Source organism: Rhincodon typus, chromosome 30 (genome assembly GCF_021869965.1).
Source record: "Rhincodon typus isolate 14 chromosome 30, sRhiTyp1.1, whole genome shotgun sequence".
NCBI lineage: Eukaryota > Metazoa > Chordata > Chondrichthyes > Orectolobiformes > Rhincodontidae > Rhincodon > Rhincodon typus.
This window is the reverse complement of record NC_063361.1, coordinates 30,371,557-30,385,996: the sequence shown is the minus strand read 5'-3', so window position 1 is coordinate 30,385,996 and position 14,440 is coordinate 30,371,557. Positions and strand designations below refer to the sequence as shown.

General features: G+C 40.5%; 1 protein-coding gene across 3 annotated transcripts in view; it reads right to left on the bottom strand.

The window, feature by feature from the left end:
• LOC109910976 (SH3 and cysteine-rich domain-containing protein 2-like) overlaps nucleotides 1-12,602 on the bottom strand; it is a 117,915-nt gene extending 105,313 nt beyond the window's left edge. For all 3 annotated transcript variants that reach the window (XM_048614369.1, XM_020510234.2, XM_048614370.1), the window contains exon 1: nucleotides 12,405-12,602. In XM_048614369.1, coding sequence (XP_048470326.1) covers nucleotides 12,405-12,494 — 90 coding nt within the window. In that variant the 5' untranslated portion in view covers nucleotides 12,495-12,602. The remainder of the gene's footprint in view (nucleotides 1-12,404) is intronic.
• Nucleotides 12,603-14,440: the final 1,838 nt, after the last annotated feature.

Sequence of the window (14,440 nt, the reverse complement as noted above, 5' to 3'; positions counted from 1 at the left end):
GAGGGAGATGTGGAGTGAGCAGTCCCTATGAAAGGCCATTAGGGATGGGGAAGGAAATGTCTTTGGCCATGGGGTCAGATTTTAGGTGGCGGAAAATGATACGCTAGATGCAGAAGTTGGTGGGGTGATGTGAGGACAAGGGGATTCTCGGTCTTTATTTTTGTTGGGGGGGGAAAGAAAGGGGGTTTAAGGACAGAAGTGCAGGAAATGCAACAGATGTGGTTGATGGCATTTTTGATCAATAGAGGGGGCGAAGTTGCGGTTCTTGAAATAGGAGGACATCCCAGATGTCCGAGAGTGGAAAACTCCATCTTGGGAGCACCTTCCCCAGCCTCACCCCTCCTCTCTAGTTATTTCCCAGCTCCCTTCACTCTCCCCATTTCTGAAGAAGGGTCCTGACCCAAAAAAAAAAAAGCTGTGTTCCTCCAACTCCACACGGTGTTGTCTCTGACTAACTTACATTTGCTTCTGATCCCTTGACCCAAAATTACTCACCTTTGGTTTAAAAAAAAAGCATGTTATGGGTTTTCCCCTCCTCTTCTCCATCCCGAGTCTATAACATCTGGAAACTCTGTTCCTATGAGTTGGTGAGCACCTCACCTTCTCCCTTCAGACAGGGATTTTGAGCCATATCTTCAGATGTACATGCCTCAAGATCCACAATTCTCATCCTAAAACTCTTGGTCTTGAAACCAAGCTTTGGTAAATACCATCCCACTTCTAACTCGGTCTCTAATTTCAGAAAGCAACTCAGGCGTGTGTGTCATGCTTTGTGAAGCAACGTTGTCCTCTGACCAAGTAGTGAAGCAGAATCCTTTGAAACCTCAAGGTCAAATTATAACTAAAGTCAAGCATAAAATAAACCCAATTTTGTTAATTGACAAAACATGTACCCAGCTTCAAGTTCTAAAATTATTCTTCAGGTGACAAATGGATACCTCTCCTCACGTACTCATTCTTAAATTTTAGTAGCAGACTCTCTTGGCATTGTTTATAGACACTATCTGCACACTACTTTATAATGACAGGAACATTGTTCCACAGTGGATATGAATTTTAAGCTGGTCTATGACTAAGACAAAAAGACTCAATGATATATTAAGAGGAAAAAAAATCATTAGGATCAGTAAATTTCTCAGTGGACTGAAGTCCTCTAATCGGTTACAGGGTGGAATTCCAAGTCAACAAGCACAGGAAGATAGTTTTAACATCTGTAAGAAATATGAAAGCTTCAACACTTGCATACCATTCTTAATATCACGGATCAACTGAATTGTCTATGACAAACTAAATGATATGTTGTTTTGTAATTGCAGGATCATTACAGCCTATAGCACAGTGTCATGTAACACATCAGCATTTGATGTACTATTCTGCTGTTATGATAGAGATTCATTAAAGTGGCTTTTTTTTCCAAGACAATAAAGCCTAACCACTGAAATTAAGTGTGACCCTTGGTCAAAAAGATTAATCATTTGGTATGAGAACTATGATGAATGGAATAATCAGAGTTTAATTGCTTTTCAAGCTACATGCCTGAAACTAGAATCAAACTGGTAGCTTCCTCGCTTTTGGACTTGATTAAACCAAGGGTTAAAAATTACAGGTTGCAGTCTAACCCTGTGTAAACAAGGTACTTTCTGCTGTTTGGTGGGGTCTTCCATACAGTCCAAATACTAGCTTCATTTTTAAAAAGAAAATTATGCACATTGGAGTTGCAAACAGTTTGCCTATAACAAAGCATGGCTTAAAAAAAATCTGACAAGACAAACAGGAAACATACACGAATGTTCCTTTTTTATAGTTGTCCCTCGACCAGGTTTCATTTCCAAGGAAATAGTTTATTACACCCTTTGCCGGTGATATTGGAGCGCTCTGGTTGTTTGTTTACCTTACGTTGGGTCAACATGGTTAAACTACAGATGTTCCACGCAACAATATTGTAAACTCATTTCTTATATACCAGTTTAGGATTTTATTATGTAGGATGCACAGAAGAAAATCTCTTCCCACCATAACATCAAATGAAGGGATTTGACTTCCATGTCAATCAGTCCTAATTAAATGGAATCAGACTGTAATTCATGCCATTTCTGTGTTGAAGATGAGGGAGATAGGCAGACCTTTCCTGCAGTCTTTGCTGCTTGATTACTCATTATTTGATCCTTGCCACCAAGTAAATATTCAGAATAAAATTCAAGCAATTATAATTAAGAGGGGCCCCTGTCAAGTTGTTGAGAAAACTGCTACAACTAGGTAATCACATAGATGATATTGCAGATTGTCACAGGTCATCTTGTGACAAGTAAAGTGGTATTTAGGTAGTTTGTTTTCTATTAAAAGTAATTCATTTCAGGAGAAGTCAGTCAATTTTTAAACTTTGTAACAGTGGCCATTTTTAATTGTCTTGTATTCTACAAGTCCTGCGTCAAAACAACTTAAAACAAGCTGCATTACTCAAATTTAAAAAGCTATTGGAAATATAATGGAAACTGCCTTTCACAAGTATCCCATCAGTAACGCTGAAGCGATCACGATTTAGCTTGTAGATTAACATTGGCAGCTTGCATTAAATTTAATCCAATCTCAATCTAGTTACCTAGTGTCAGCTGTGACTAAAAGGGCAGCATTATTCCAAAGGTTATTAGTTCAAGTTCCACTTCAGGAGATTTGGACACAAATCTAGCCAGTATTGAGGAACTACTGCATTGTCAGGAGGTACCATTCCTCAGGTAAGGCATTAAATCAAGCATTACTCTGATGCAAACGTGCAACCCGTCACGACCTGACATTACAGAAGCAAGAGAAGGCATAATAGTTTCTTTGGGGCTTGACAGTAGATGCAGAAAACCTTCTTTCCCCACCGCACGCACCCACCCCTGCCCTCGCCTTGTGAAATAGACTAGAACCAGACTGCATCATCCGAATATAGTAAGATTTAAGACAGAGGGGAGGAGGAATTTCTGCTGAGGGTAGTGAAAATGTGGAATTCTTTATGTAGGAGCAAAGTTGCTGCAGATGCTGGAATCTGTACTGAAGACAAAGCAAAATTGCTGGAGATCATAGCAGATCAGACAGCATCCGTGGAGTGAGAGCAATCTAACATTTCAAATCTAAATGACTCTTCAGAGCTGACAGTGTGGACAGAGAGGCATTGATGCAATAGTTGGGGGGAGGTTGGATTGCTGGAGGAGAAATGGAAAGCAAAGCAAAAAGATGTACGTGGTGAAAGAGATGGCTGGAATTCCTGTCGAAAGGAAGAGCAAAAACTTCTCCAGGTGAGTATTTCTTGAAGAGATGTGGCAGTCAATTAAACAACATAGGAGTGAATTACAACAGATGCTGGAACTTGCACTGAAAGCCAAAAAAACAAAAAAGCAACATGCTGGAGATCATAGTATCAGTTCTGAAGAGTCAGCTAGACTCGAAACGTTAGCTTGCTTTCTTTCTATGGATGCTGCCTGATCCACTGATCTCCAGCATCTGTTGTTTTCAGTGGGAGTTCTTTATGATAGAGGGTGGGTCATGGGGTACATTCGAGGTGGAGTTAAATTTTTAGATGCTAAGCGACTCCAGGGTTATGAGGAAAAAGGTAGACAAGTGGAGTTGAGAATTATTAGATCAACTTTGATCTCATTCAGTGAGAGTAGACTTGATGGGCTGAACAGCCTATTTCTGCTCTTGCATTGTGACACAAGACAACAGGAACAGGGTGATATCAGTGGCGAACATGCAGATACTTCCCATGACCTGTTATGACTAGCTGACAATCACATTGTAACACCACACAAGTACTAGTAGTAGTTTAGTGTTCAGGATAGTCACTCTTAAACCAAAGCCCACAGCTTCTTACAGAGGTCAATGTTGAAACAGAGCCATGAGATCTTCAAACAGAGATAACAAGGTGTAGAGCTGGATGAACACAGCAGGCCAAGCAGCAGAGGAGCAGGAAGGCTGACGTTTCAGGCCTAGACCCTTCTTCAGAAAGTAAGGAGGGTGGAGGCCCGAAACGTCAGCCTCCCTGCTCCTCTGATGCTGCTTGGCCTGCTGCGTTCACCCAGCTCTACACCTGGTTATCTCAGATTCTCCAGCATCTGCAGTTCCTACTATCTCTGAAACAGATCTTCAAACAGTACAGGAGGTCTCCCTAGTGCCCTGGTCAACATCCACTTAACAAGTCAACATTTAAAGAATCTGGTTACTATCATTTGCTATTTGTGGAATCTTGGCTATCATGTTTCCCATTTTAAATACACAATTAAACTTTAAAAGCATTTCACTAGTTGCAGGGTAGTTTGGCCATCTATTTTTCACCACAATGTCACTTAAATCCATGCTTTTGTTTAAGCAAAAAGCAAAGGCTTCTAGGAAGAAGCTGATGACTTGTGACATATGCACAGAAGAGTGAAGTTTTTTTTGGAAAAAAAAACACACTTCAGTCAATATTTTGGTCAAAGTGCTTCCTTTGGGATCAAGCTAATGCAGGATTTTTGCAAGGCATTAAAAATTAAAAAGTTAATTACTTTAGGAATTGGCCAGATAGCAAGTAGGTGACTGCAACGCAAGATTCCAAATTCTCATTTCCTAATGCAAGCCCTCAAGCTCTAAAAAAATCGTTAAAATAAATATTTTCATTCTTCTTGGCCCAAGCTCCATTCTTTCTTGCTTGTGTATTCAGATACATTGGATATTAGCAAATTAAACAGTGGCAAACCGAATACCATTAACACCTTATTCAAAATCGCAAAGCCTGCATCATGCATTATAATTTGGTTCACACAGGTTTATTTTTCTCAGTCCAACTGCAAATTAGACAGCTTAATTAAAATTGGAGATAAAAGGAGAAATTTATTCCCTCAAATTGAGCATTTGGAATTCTTTACAGCAATTGCTTGTGGATACTATTTCATTGAATATATTCAAAAGGTTGAGATGCATAGATTTATGGTCTCTCAGGGAATCGAGGGATAGGAGGATGGACAGAACGTGGTACTGAAGCCCAGAATCAGTCACGATCATACTGAAATGGTACTGGCCTAATGGCCAGCTCCTATTTCTTCTGTTTTTCTAGAGGCTATTTTCTCTTCTTGTTTTTCATACTTGTTTTACACCATCCTGCAAACTTTGATCAGGTAGGGTACAGGTTACAAGTGATATGATGTTTGATCAAGCTGAACACACCCCAATAATTTAGTACAACTTCAAATTTCAGAAGAACATTTCTCTGCATCTGCTGCAAATTCCAAATTCCTGACCACAAACAAACCCAAGATTATTTTTTGGCAAGTTTATCCAATCATGTCCCCCCTCAGTCTCCTCTGCTCCAAAGAAAACCAATTCTATCCAATTTCTCTATTATTAAAACTCCTCAGCCCAGGCAACATCCTGGTAAATCTCCTCTGCACCCTCTCCAGAGGAATCACATTCTTCATCTCATGGAGATTCTAGTACTGCACACAATACTGGAGCTGTGCCCTAACTAATTTTTTTTTCTAAAAATACAGTTCCAGCATAACATATTTGCTCTTAAACTCTATGCCTCACCTAATAAAAAAGGCAAAATATCCCACATGCCAATTGCAAGAAATCAAAATTCATAAAAAGTAAAATTAGGTGTTTTCTTTATAAAGAAAGACTTTCTGATGAATGGCGCAGCTTTGAAATAAGCAATACGCAAGAACAATCTTAATGACTACCCTCAATTACAGATCAGATAAGCACTCATTTAATATCAAAAGATGAATTTCATTTAAACATTTAAAATTGGAGGAACAAAAAAAACCACTAACTTGGCCTATACAAATTACACATTGAACCAATTGAACTTTTTTTGGTTTAAAAAAAAAGTTTTCAAACTCACTTGTGAAAGAGGTGGCGTTAACAGTTACCCAATATTTCAGTCCCATTATGTATCAATTAGGATTTGGTCCATTAGTCAGTGCATGCTTACAGATAGTTTTATTCCTCCAATACACAAGACTTCAGTTCCATATCACTAAACCAGCTGCTTGCAAGCAATAGTCATTTCCCTTCTTCCTCTACCCAAAGTTTATTTCAGACAATGCTTGCTCTCCATTAATGTTGTTGTAAAGAAGGCAAATTATTTCATTAAGCACCTCTTGTTGGAATACCTTTTGGTTACTAACCTCCAAACTCAAAATATAAAACAACAGGGTAAAAATAAAGTAGAATCCTTCCCCTAAAATTCACTTTCTTCACAGTTCAACGAAGTGTCTGAACTGGGAAGTTAGAAGATAGGATGTGGATGTAAAGATGATTTTTTTTGCTTACACTCCTCGCCACAATGTCATTCTGTTGACAATATTGACTGTAACAATGAAACATCAATACTCAGTTCGTGGTCCTATCTCTTATCTTAGATATTACATGGATAAGGAGATTGGATTAGCCAACTGAGCAACAGACATCTTTGGCCCTCAAAAACAATTTCAAATGTAGATAGGAGCATATAAGTATCGTAATAGCTACAAGAGTCCTTTAGAAATTATTTTGACTGTCTCTACTCAGCTCCATGCATTATTACCCAAGCCCATAGCACAAAATGTCTTTTAATTAGCAGTATGCAAATGTTAAGAGCTACTCCTCTGGGGTGAAGTACACTGATGAAAGAGATGAGGGAACAATACGCAGCTTCTAGACAGTCATTCTGTACGTGACCAAGCATCATTTGATGCTGACACTGGGTGCCTGAAATGGAAAATATTCCATTCCCTAACATAATCTTCATTAGCAATAAAAAAGTGTAACAACCACACACAATATAAAAGAAATAAACTAGTGGAAATAATGAAGTTCAAATATTCATAAAAAGAAGTTTTATTTTTCAGTTTTAAATGCAAGCCTTCAAACACTAAAGTTGCAACCTATTAAATTGTATCACAAGCTGATGTGCTAAACACAATGTTGTCCTCCCCTTAACATTACACGATACTAGTCAGAACAGGATAATTGACGCAAACATCAATCCTCCTGTCACTCCAGACAGTCATTTAAAAAAAAAAGAAAACTAAAAAGGGTAGGAATTTGTCCAGAGACAATACAGTAAAACAAAAACTGTAGTGGGGCTTTAGAAAAATTGTTCCAGGAACCTAGATAACTTGGTCACTACTCCCAGAAAGCTGTCAGGGTGGGAATCCCAGTAATTTGACCCAGTGACACCGAATGAACAGTAATCTAGTCCCAAGTCAGAGAGAGTGTGGTTTGGAAGGGAACTTGCAGGTGGTGCTGTTCCCACGTATCTGCTGCAACAGTCCTTCTAGATGGTAAGGCCAAACGTTTGACAGATGCCATCTAAGGAGCCATGATTCATTTCTGCCATGCACCTTGCTATACAGCAGTGGATTATGTGGATGGGTTGACTCCTGGATGGATGGGATTGAACCAACAGGAAATGTTGAGCAGCGTGGGCCTACATTATTTAGAGTTTCAAAAAACTGAGGTGGTCTGATTTAAACATAAGTGATTCTAAGCATGTTTGACAAGGTACATCCTGGATTTTCCCATGAAAGAGAACAATGTCAGAACAGCAGATCTCCACTTAAAGACTAAAAAAATGAAAGAACTGCAGGTGCTGGAAATCAGAAACAAAACCAGAAATTGTTGGAAAAGCTCAGCAGGTCTGACAGCATCTGGGGAGAGAAGTGTTTTGGGTCCGGTGACCCTTCCTCAGAACTGATGCAGATACAGTCTGCTGGACCTGCTGAGCTTTTCCGGCAATTTCTATTCCAAAATAAAAGGATCTCCATTTAAGTTGGCAATGAAGACAAATTGAAGGACCATCAATTTTTGGAATTTTCTTCTGCAGGTGAGCAGTGGGGGCTAGGCCTTTGAATGTAATTAAGGCTGAGTTTGACAAATATTTCATCTACCTGGGAGTCAGGGGTTACAATAGGTGGGGGAAATAGGGGCAAAGGGGTTTCAAAGGCCACAATCAGATCAGCTATGAAGTGGCCAAATGGACTAATGCTGCTCCTACTTCTAAATGTTATTGCGTTAATCTGGCAAAACCTCTCCTTAAATTGAACAGCAGTTATTTTTAAACTGCGGAAGAAAATCACTCCATTATAATTCTGTGTTATAACAGTTGGTTTTACTCATACATGTAAACCCCCTCATTTTTACTTTGCTTAGTGATTTCAGACCGTGATGTCGTTTGCACAATTTTCACGTTTTATTATAGTGGTGTCACTGCATTTAAAAAAAAAATCCAAGTAGCTTGAACTGTATTTCTCATTACAAAGCCATAGAAATGTCAGCACAGGAAAGGTATCTTCCTGCCAACGATCCTCCGTGTAGCTATCAAGTTTAATCCTATTTCCTAGCTTTTGATATTTTTCATTTTGAAGTGTTTTTCTAATTCCCTATTAATTCCTGTGACTAAGCCAAATTCTGAAAGCAGTACTGGATTGCCAGCAATCAGGCCCAATTCCCTCCCAGTCTGAGTAAGACAATTTGAGTTAGCAAGGCTGTTTCTCTGCAAATCATTTGTTCTACTCTTTTGGGGATCTCTCCCTGAGGAAGGTCTGATCCACACAGTGCAGTGATCTCCACCATGGCGAAGGCAAGAAGCAGTTCCCAATTGTATCTAGCTAGAACAACCCTTTCTGTTTTAACCAAACCATTTGCCCAATCCATAGAAACTAAGAGACAGGACATCTCTAAATTAGGACACTTTCACTTATCAGTGAATTCAGAGTCCAACTTGTTTTTACAGCAAAGATAGATAGATTTTTGAACATTAAAGGAATTAAGGGTTATGGTGAATGGGTGGGTAAGTGGAGCCGAGTCCACAAAAAGATCAGCCATAATCTTATTGAATGGCGGAGCAGGGCTCGAGGGGCCCCTATTTCTTACATTTTATGTTTCCCCAAAAAGGTAACAGAAATCTGGAATGGAAGGAAAAAAAGTCATAAACCCCAAAACTCTTGCAAATGTATTATATGATGAGCAAAGTGTCAGTATGTTGGACCTGCACTCTTTGGAACTTAGATGAGCGAGAGGTGATCTTATTGACGTGTACAAGGCTCAAATGAGGGTTTGTTAGCTCAGGCGCCTGGCCGGCTGGTTTGCAGCACATGCTCCAAACGGATGGGTTCAAATCTCAGAGGTTAAGGTCACACCGAAGGCCCACCTTCTCAACCTTACTTGAAATGCAGTGACCCTCAGGTTAAGCTTAACACTAGCCTTACTTCTCTCAAATAAGGCTATGGTGATCTACATTAGGTTCTCAAAGGGCTTGGCAGGGTCAGTGGATGTTTCCCCATATATGGGAAGTGTCAAACCAGGGGGTCATAAGAGGTCTTCCATTTGAGACGAAGGAATTTCTTCATGAGGGATGTTAGTCTCTGGAATTCTCTTGCATAGAGAACAAGGCTGCCTACATTTGAACATAAGCAAAGACCAAGTTCAATGGAACTTGATTGACAAGAATCAGGAGCTACATGATGACAGGTTAGATGCTGGTGGTAAGGCTGTAATCAGATCTGCCATATTCTTATTGAATGGCAAAGCAGACCAATATGTTGAATAGCCTACTCCTGCTTCTGTTCCTTATGAATTATATATATCATTCACAGGACAATTACATTACTTAAAATAAACTTCACAAACCTAGCAGCTCTGGAACCCTTATATTTCAATCAAGAATGGCTTTGCGTGGTTATTTCCCATGAAATCACAAGAATGTGAAAAGCACCAGGAAACGATTAGAAGGACTGCACTTGTTCTGCAGTTTTGGTAAAGTGGTTGTTTCATCTATTGAACACTGGTTAAGTGCCTCCCTTGTGCTTTAGGTCACTATTAGAAAACACATACAGCTCAAAAGAATGAATATTTGAATTTGTGCAGCTTCACATCATCTTAAATAGGACAAGAGCAGGTTAAAACATGAACTTAAAGTAGAAACAAAACAGAAAAAACACCAGCGCATGAAGCAATATTAAAGGGAAGTTGGTGGGGTGTAGCTGTGGGTATAAGAGGTAAGGGAACAGGGGTAACAACACCGATAATGTCATCCATTCATGCAGCTTCCCAAAGGAATTATTAGACATGCATCAAAAATAGTATTACTGCTTGACTTTGCATCTTGCTAGTCCAGAAATAGAGACCAGTTATAGCATCTGAACCATAACCCTACAGGGTGAGCAAGTAAAGCTCATACTTGGAAGAATAGATCAAAACATTCTTTATTTTTTCAATACAATGCATTGACAACAAATGACAAATATAGCCCCCTTGAGTGGATACAGTTATGATTAACTCAGCACAAAATCACTTGGATCCAGGTCACACCCAAATGAAGTTAAGGTTCTGTAACTGATCCCATTAATTTATTTCTTCATCTTAACCCCAAATCGGAGTTCCCATCTCTGATCTGCTCCCACTCATTACAACTGAAAGTTGAGAGATAGAACATCAGATTGGAGTACGATCAAGCTCAGGTGTAGTGTTCACACTGACACAATGTGCTGACACTCACCATTCAGATTCCCATGAAAAGTACCATGGGAGAGCTGCTAGTCTGATAAAGATGACCTGACAAGAGTTAGCACCTTTATGGCAAGGGCAGAAATTTGGCACCATACGTGTACAAATTTACACGCACACACACAAACTTATGAAGGAATATTGTATTTTGGATATGTAATCACACCTGGTGAACAAAAAAAAACTAAGTTTGCAATAATTTTACTTCTACACTAGCAATGTTCCACAGTTTCATTAAAATGTTTGCATTAAGTGACTTGCCCTTTCATCATAAATCATGTTAACTTCTGTCAAGTAAAACGTTAAGTGCACTGTATTGGGTGGTTTAGTGGTTCCATCATAAAACTTCACACCTCCAATGTCATGTCTAATTAGATCCTGTCCCCTTTATTCCCTTAAGTGTTGCAAATCTAAAAAAGTATATTCAAAGATGAAGAAGAAAAAATGGCTGCGATTCTTCTGTGTTGCTCAAAGCAGTAGACCTGATCCTGGAGGGTTGGTGACCCAAATGTGGCAGGTATTTGAATTCATCTTTGATCCAAATCTCAAAAAAAAAGCTACATCACCTTTAATACAAATCTGCAAGTAATTTAATGCATAACACTCAGTCACTAACGCCCTCAACAATTTTAAGTATTTAATAGGCAGCTGACAATGAAAATAAACACTCTCAATGGTTTAACTATTTCAAGTCTAGGGTTGAACCAGACATCATGTGGCACACAAAAGTCACAGTTTGACCAGTGGAAAGCTCAGTGTAGACTTTATAAATGGACAACTGTTTGTTGTCTATGTTATTGATAGTGGTGTCACATGACTGGCTCGTGCCCTATATTAACATAACTATAAACTAAAGTCATTTCTCGTCTTCCTCGCCCGCCATCCCATACTCGGTAATTTCAGCGTTAGACCGATAACCAAGCTCAGAAATGCAACTAGGTCTTTGCAACGGTGCTCGCCAGTTAAAGTCTGAGTATTTGAAACGTCCCAAAACCATGAACGTTCAAGGAAGCATTTTAATGTCCAAAAAAAAAGTCACTCGTTGTCAACTCCATGGTAATGGGTACCTCCGACAGATAATGCAAGAATTGAGAGAAATTCAGCGCACTCGCGATTGGACGCGGTGAACGAACACAACAACCCGCAACACATTCGGTGCGATGACAACGGTGCTGACCAGCCTGGGGAATAATCAGAGGCAACACGGTGTACACGTTGCTTAGAAGATTGCGAAGCAATGATCACCACAATCCGCCTGCCTTGATTCTCACTCACTTCGACAGGCAGCGACAGAAAGAAACTACAGGAACCACGTAAATAAAACCTATCCAGCAGCCACCCACCGCTTGCAGAACACACAGTTTCACGCACACCTCATGCAGCTGGTTCCCGTACTAGATATTGCAAAGAGCTTCCTCCAATTTCCTTTAGCTCTCTATTTTCTCCTTAAGCTCTCTTTATTTTCTCCTTACTTGATACTTGCATTTTTATTATTTGGACAGTCCTTGATCTTCCAGCTCAGATCACCAACGTTGCAAACAAAAAAAAAGTCTATAGACTCTTTACAGCAAGATAATTTGCCATTCAAAATAACATAGTTCCCACCCACTGGCTCAGCAATTTGTTTCTGTAATCGGATTCAAAAGTCATTGCTTTTTAAAAGCAAAACATACCATGCAGTTTCAACTTAAAAAATAAATTAGGTCTTAATTATAGGTAGGACACTGGATTTCACGCACAGACCCCCTGCTGACAATCCCTGTTATTGGCATTATAATCACATTGCATTGAATGAGGCCATTCAGTCCATCGTGTGAGTTCTTCGACAGAGCTGTCGAATGTAAAATAAACCTCAGGGGACTGATGCGGTGTAAAGCTGCTGCTGCTAACTGTCTCACCTTGGTTTCTTGGTGGCTGCACACAGAGCCGGGTGACCGCTGCAGTTCTGCTTTCTGAGGCTCGCTTTCCGTCTCGCTGTTTTCTGTCATGGTCCGGCAGCCTGAGCTTTAAATCTCCCTACTTACTCTCAGTCGCTGTTCCGATGAACTCACGTCCCACTCTCCAAGTTTTGTTACATTCCCCAATGTAACAAACCAGACTCCCTACCCCACCCCTCTCCACTGCTGATTGGTCTCTTCCATCCCTTATGGCACGTGGCAGCCAGACAGACGCCTGTGATTGGTTGCGACGTGCGAAGGGGCGTGGTGTGACCCAGGGCTGTGGGCGAGTCCAATGGAGGCAGTTGACCAGTTCCTGTGCCACCACCCAGTTGTAGGCATCAACCTGTTCAGGGATGTTACTACACGCCTTTGGAGCAAATGGGACTTGAACCCAGGCTCCCCTGGCTCCGAGGTAGGGACACTCCCACTGCAACTGAAGAGACTACTATCTCAGTTGTAGGCATTTCCCCATGGATCTGTTAAGAAAGGCTGGACAGGCTGGAACTTTTTCACTGGAGCATAGGAGGTTGAGAGGCAACTGACAGAAGTTTATAAAATCATGGTAGAGATTGAGTTAATGGTAGTTGCCTTTTCCCTAGAATGGGGAATTTCAAGTTTTCGGGGGCACATTTTTAAGGTGAGAGGAGAGAGATTTTAGAAAGACATGAGGGGCAATTTTGTTACACAGAGAGTGGTTTGCGTGTGGAATGAATTTCTTGAGGAAGTGGTGGATATGGGTACAATTACAATGCTTAACAGACGTTTGGATAAGTACATGAAAAGGATGATTTGGAGGGATATGTGCCAAGAGCAAGCAGATAGGATTGTCTTCGTTTGGGATTATGTTCAGCATGGACTGGTTGGACTGAAGGGTCTGTTTCGCTGCTGTATGACTCTATGACTCTGGTATTGCACACCTCTGGAGCGGTTGTATTCTATGCTCTGGGTGTGATTAGAGATACAGAGGCACTGAGATTGTACAATGTGGAAAGAAGCCCTTCAGTCCATCTTGTCTGCGTCGATCATTAAGCATCCATCTACTCTAATCTCATTTTCTCACACTTAGCCTATAGCCTTCTATGCTATGGCATTTAAAGTACACATCCAAACAGTTCTTAAATGTCTTGCGGTTCCCTCCTCTGCTGTACTTAGAGTCAGGGGCATACAGCACGGAAACAGACCCTTCGGTCCAACCAGTCCATGCCGACCATAATCCCAAACTAAACTAGTCCCACCTGCCTGCTCCTGGCCCATATCCCTCCAAACCTTTCCTATTCATGTACTTTTAAACATTGTAACTGTACCTGCAGTATTTATTTTTCTTTGCTTATTCACAAGATATGGGTATTCTTGACAAGGCCAACATTTATTGCCCAGCCCTAATTGTCCTTGAGAAAGAGGTGTTGAGGGTACCATAGCCTCAGTGATCCCTGAGCTAGCATGTAGCGGGTGCTACAAACACAGAAAGTGTTGCAGAAACTCAGTAGGCCTGAAAGCATCTGCAGAGGGAGAAACAGAGTTAACATTTGGAGTTCAATGAGATGTAAGCAGAAGGGATGCTGCCAGACCTGCTGAGTTTTTCCAATACTTTCTGTTTTCAGTTCAGATCTCCAGCATCTGCTGTATTTTGTTTCATGTCAACAGTGGAATTGCCCATGGGTTTCTGTTTTCAATCATCATACATCGATCTCCAACGGAAGTGAGCTTTGCATTGATAGCAGGCTGGCTAGATCGGGTGTAGAGGAGAGTCACCAGGATGTTTCCTGCGCTGGAGCGTTTCAGCAAAGAAAGAGAGACCAGATAGACTGGTGTTGTTTCCTTAAAGCAGCTGAAGAGGGACCTGATGGAGGTGGAACAAAATTATGAGGCACATAGATAGGAAAATTGGGTAAACCTTTTCTCCTTAGTAGAAAGATCAATAACCAGGGGACATAGATTTAGATAAGAAGCAGGTGTTTTGAGGGGATTTAAGGATGATATTTCTCACCCAGCAG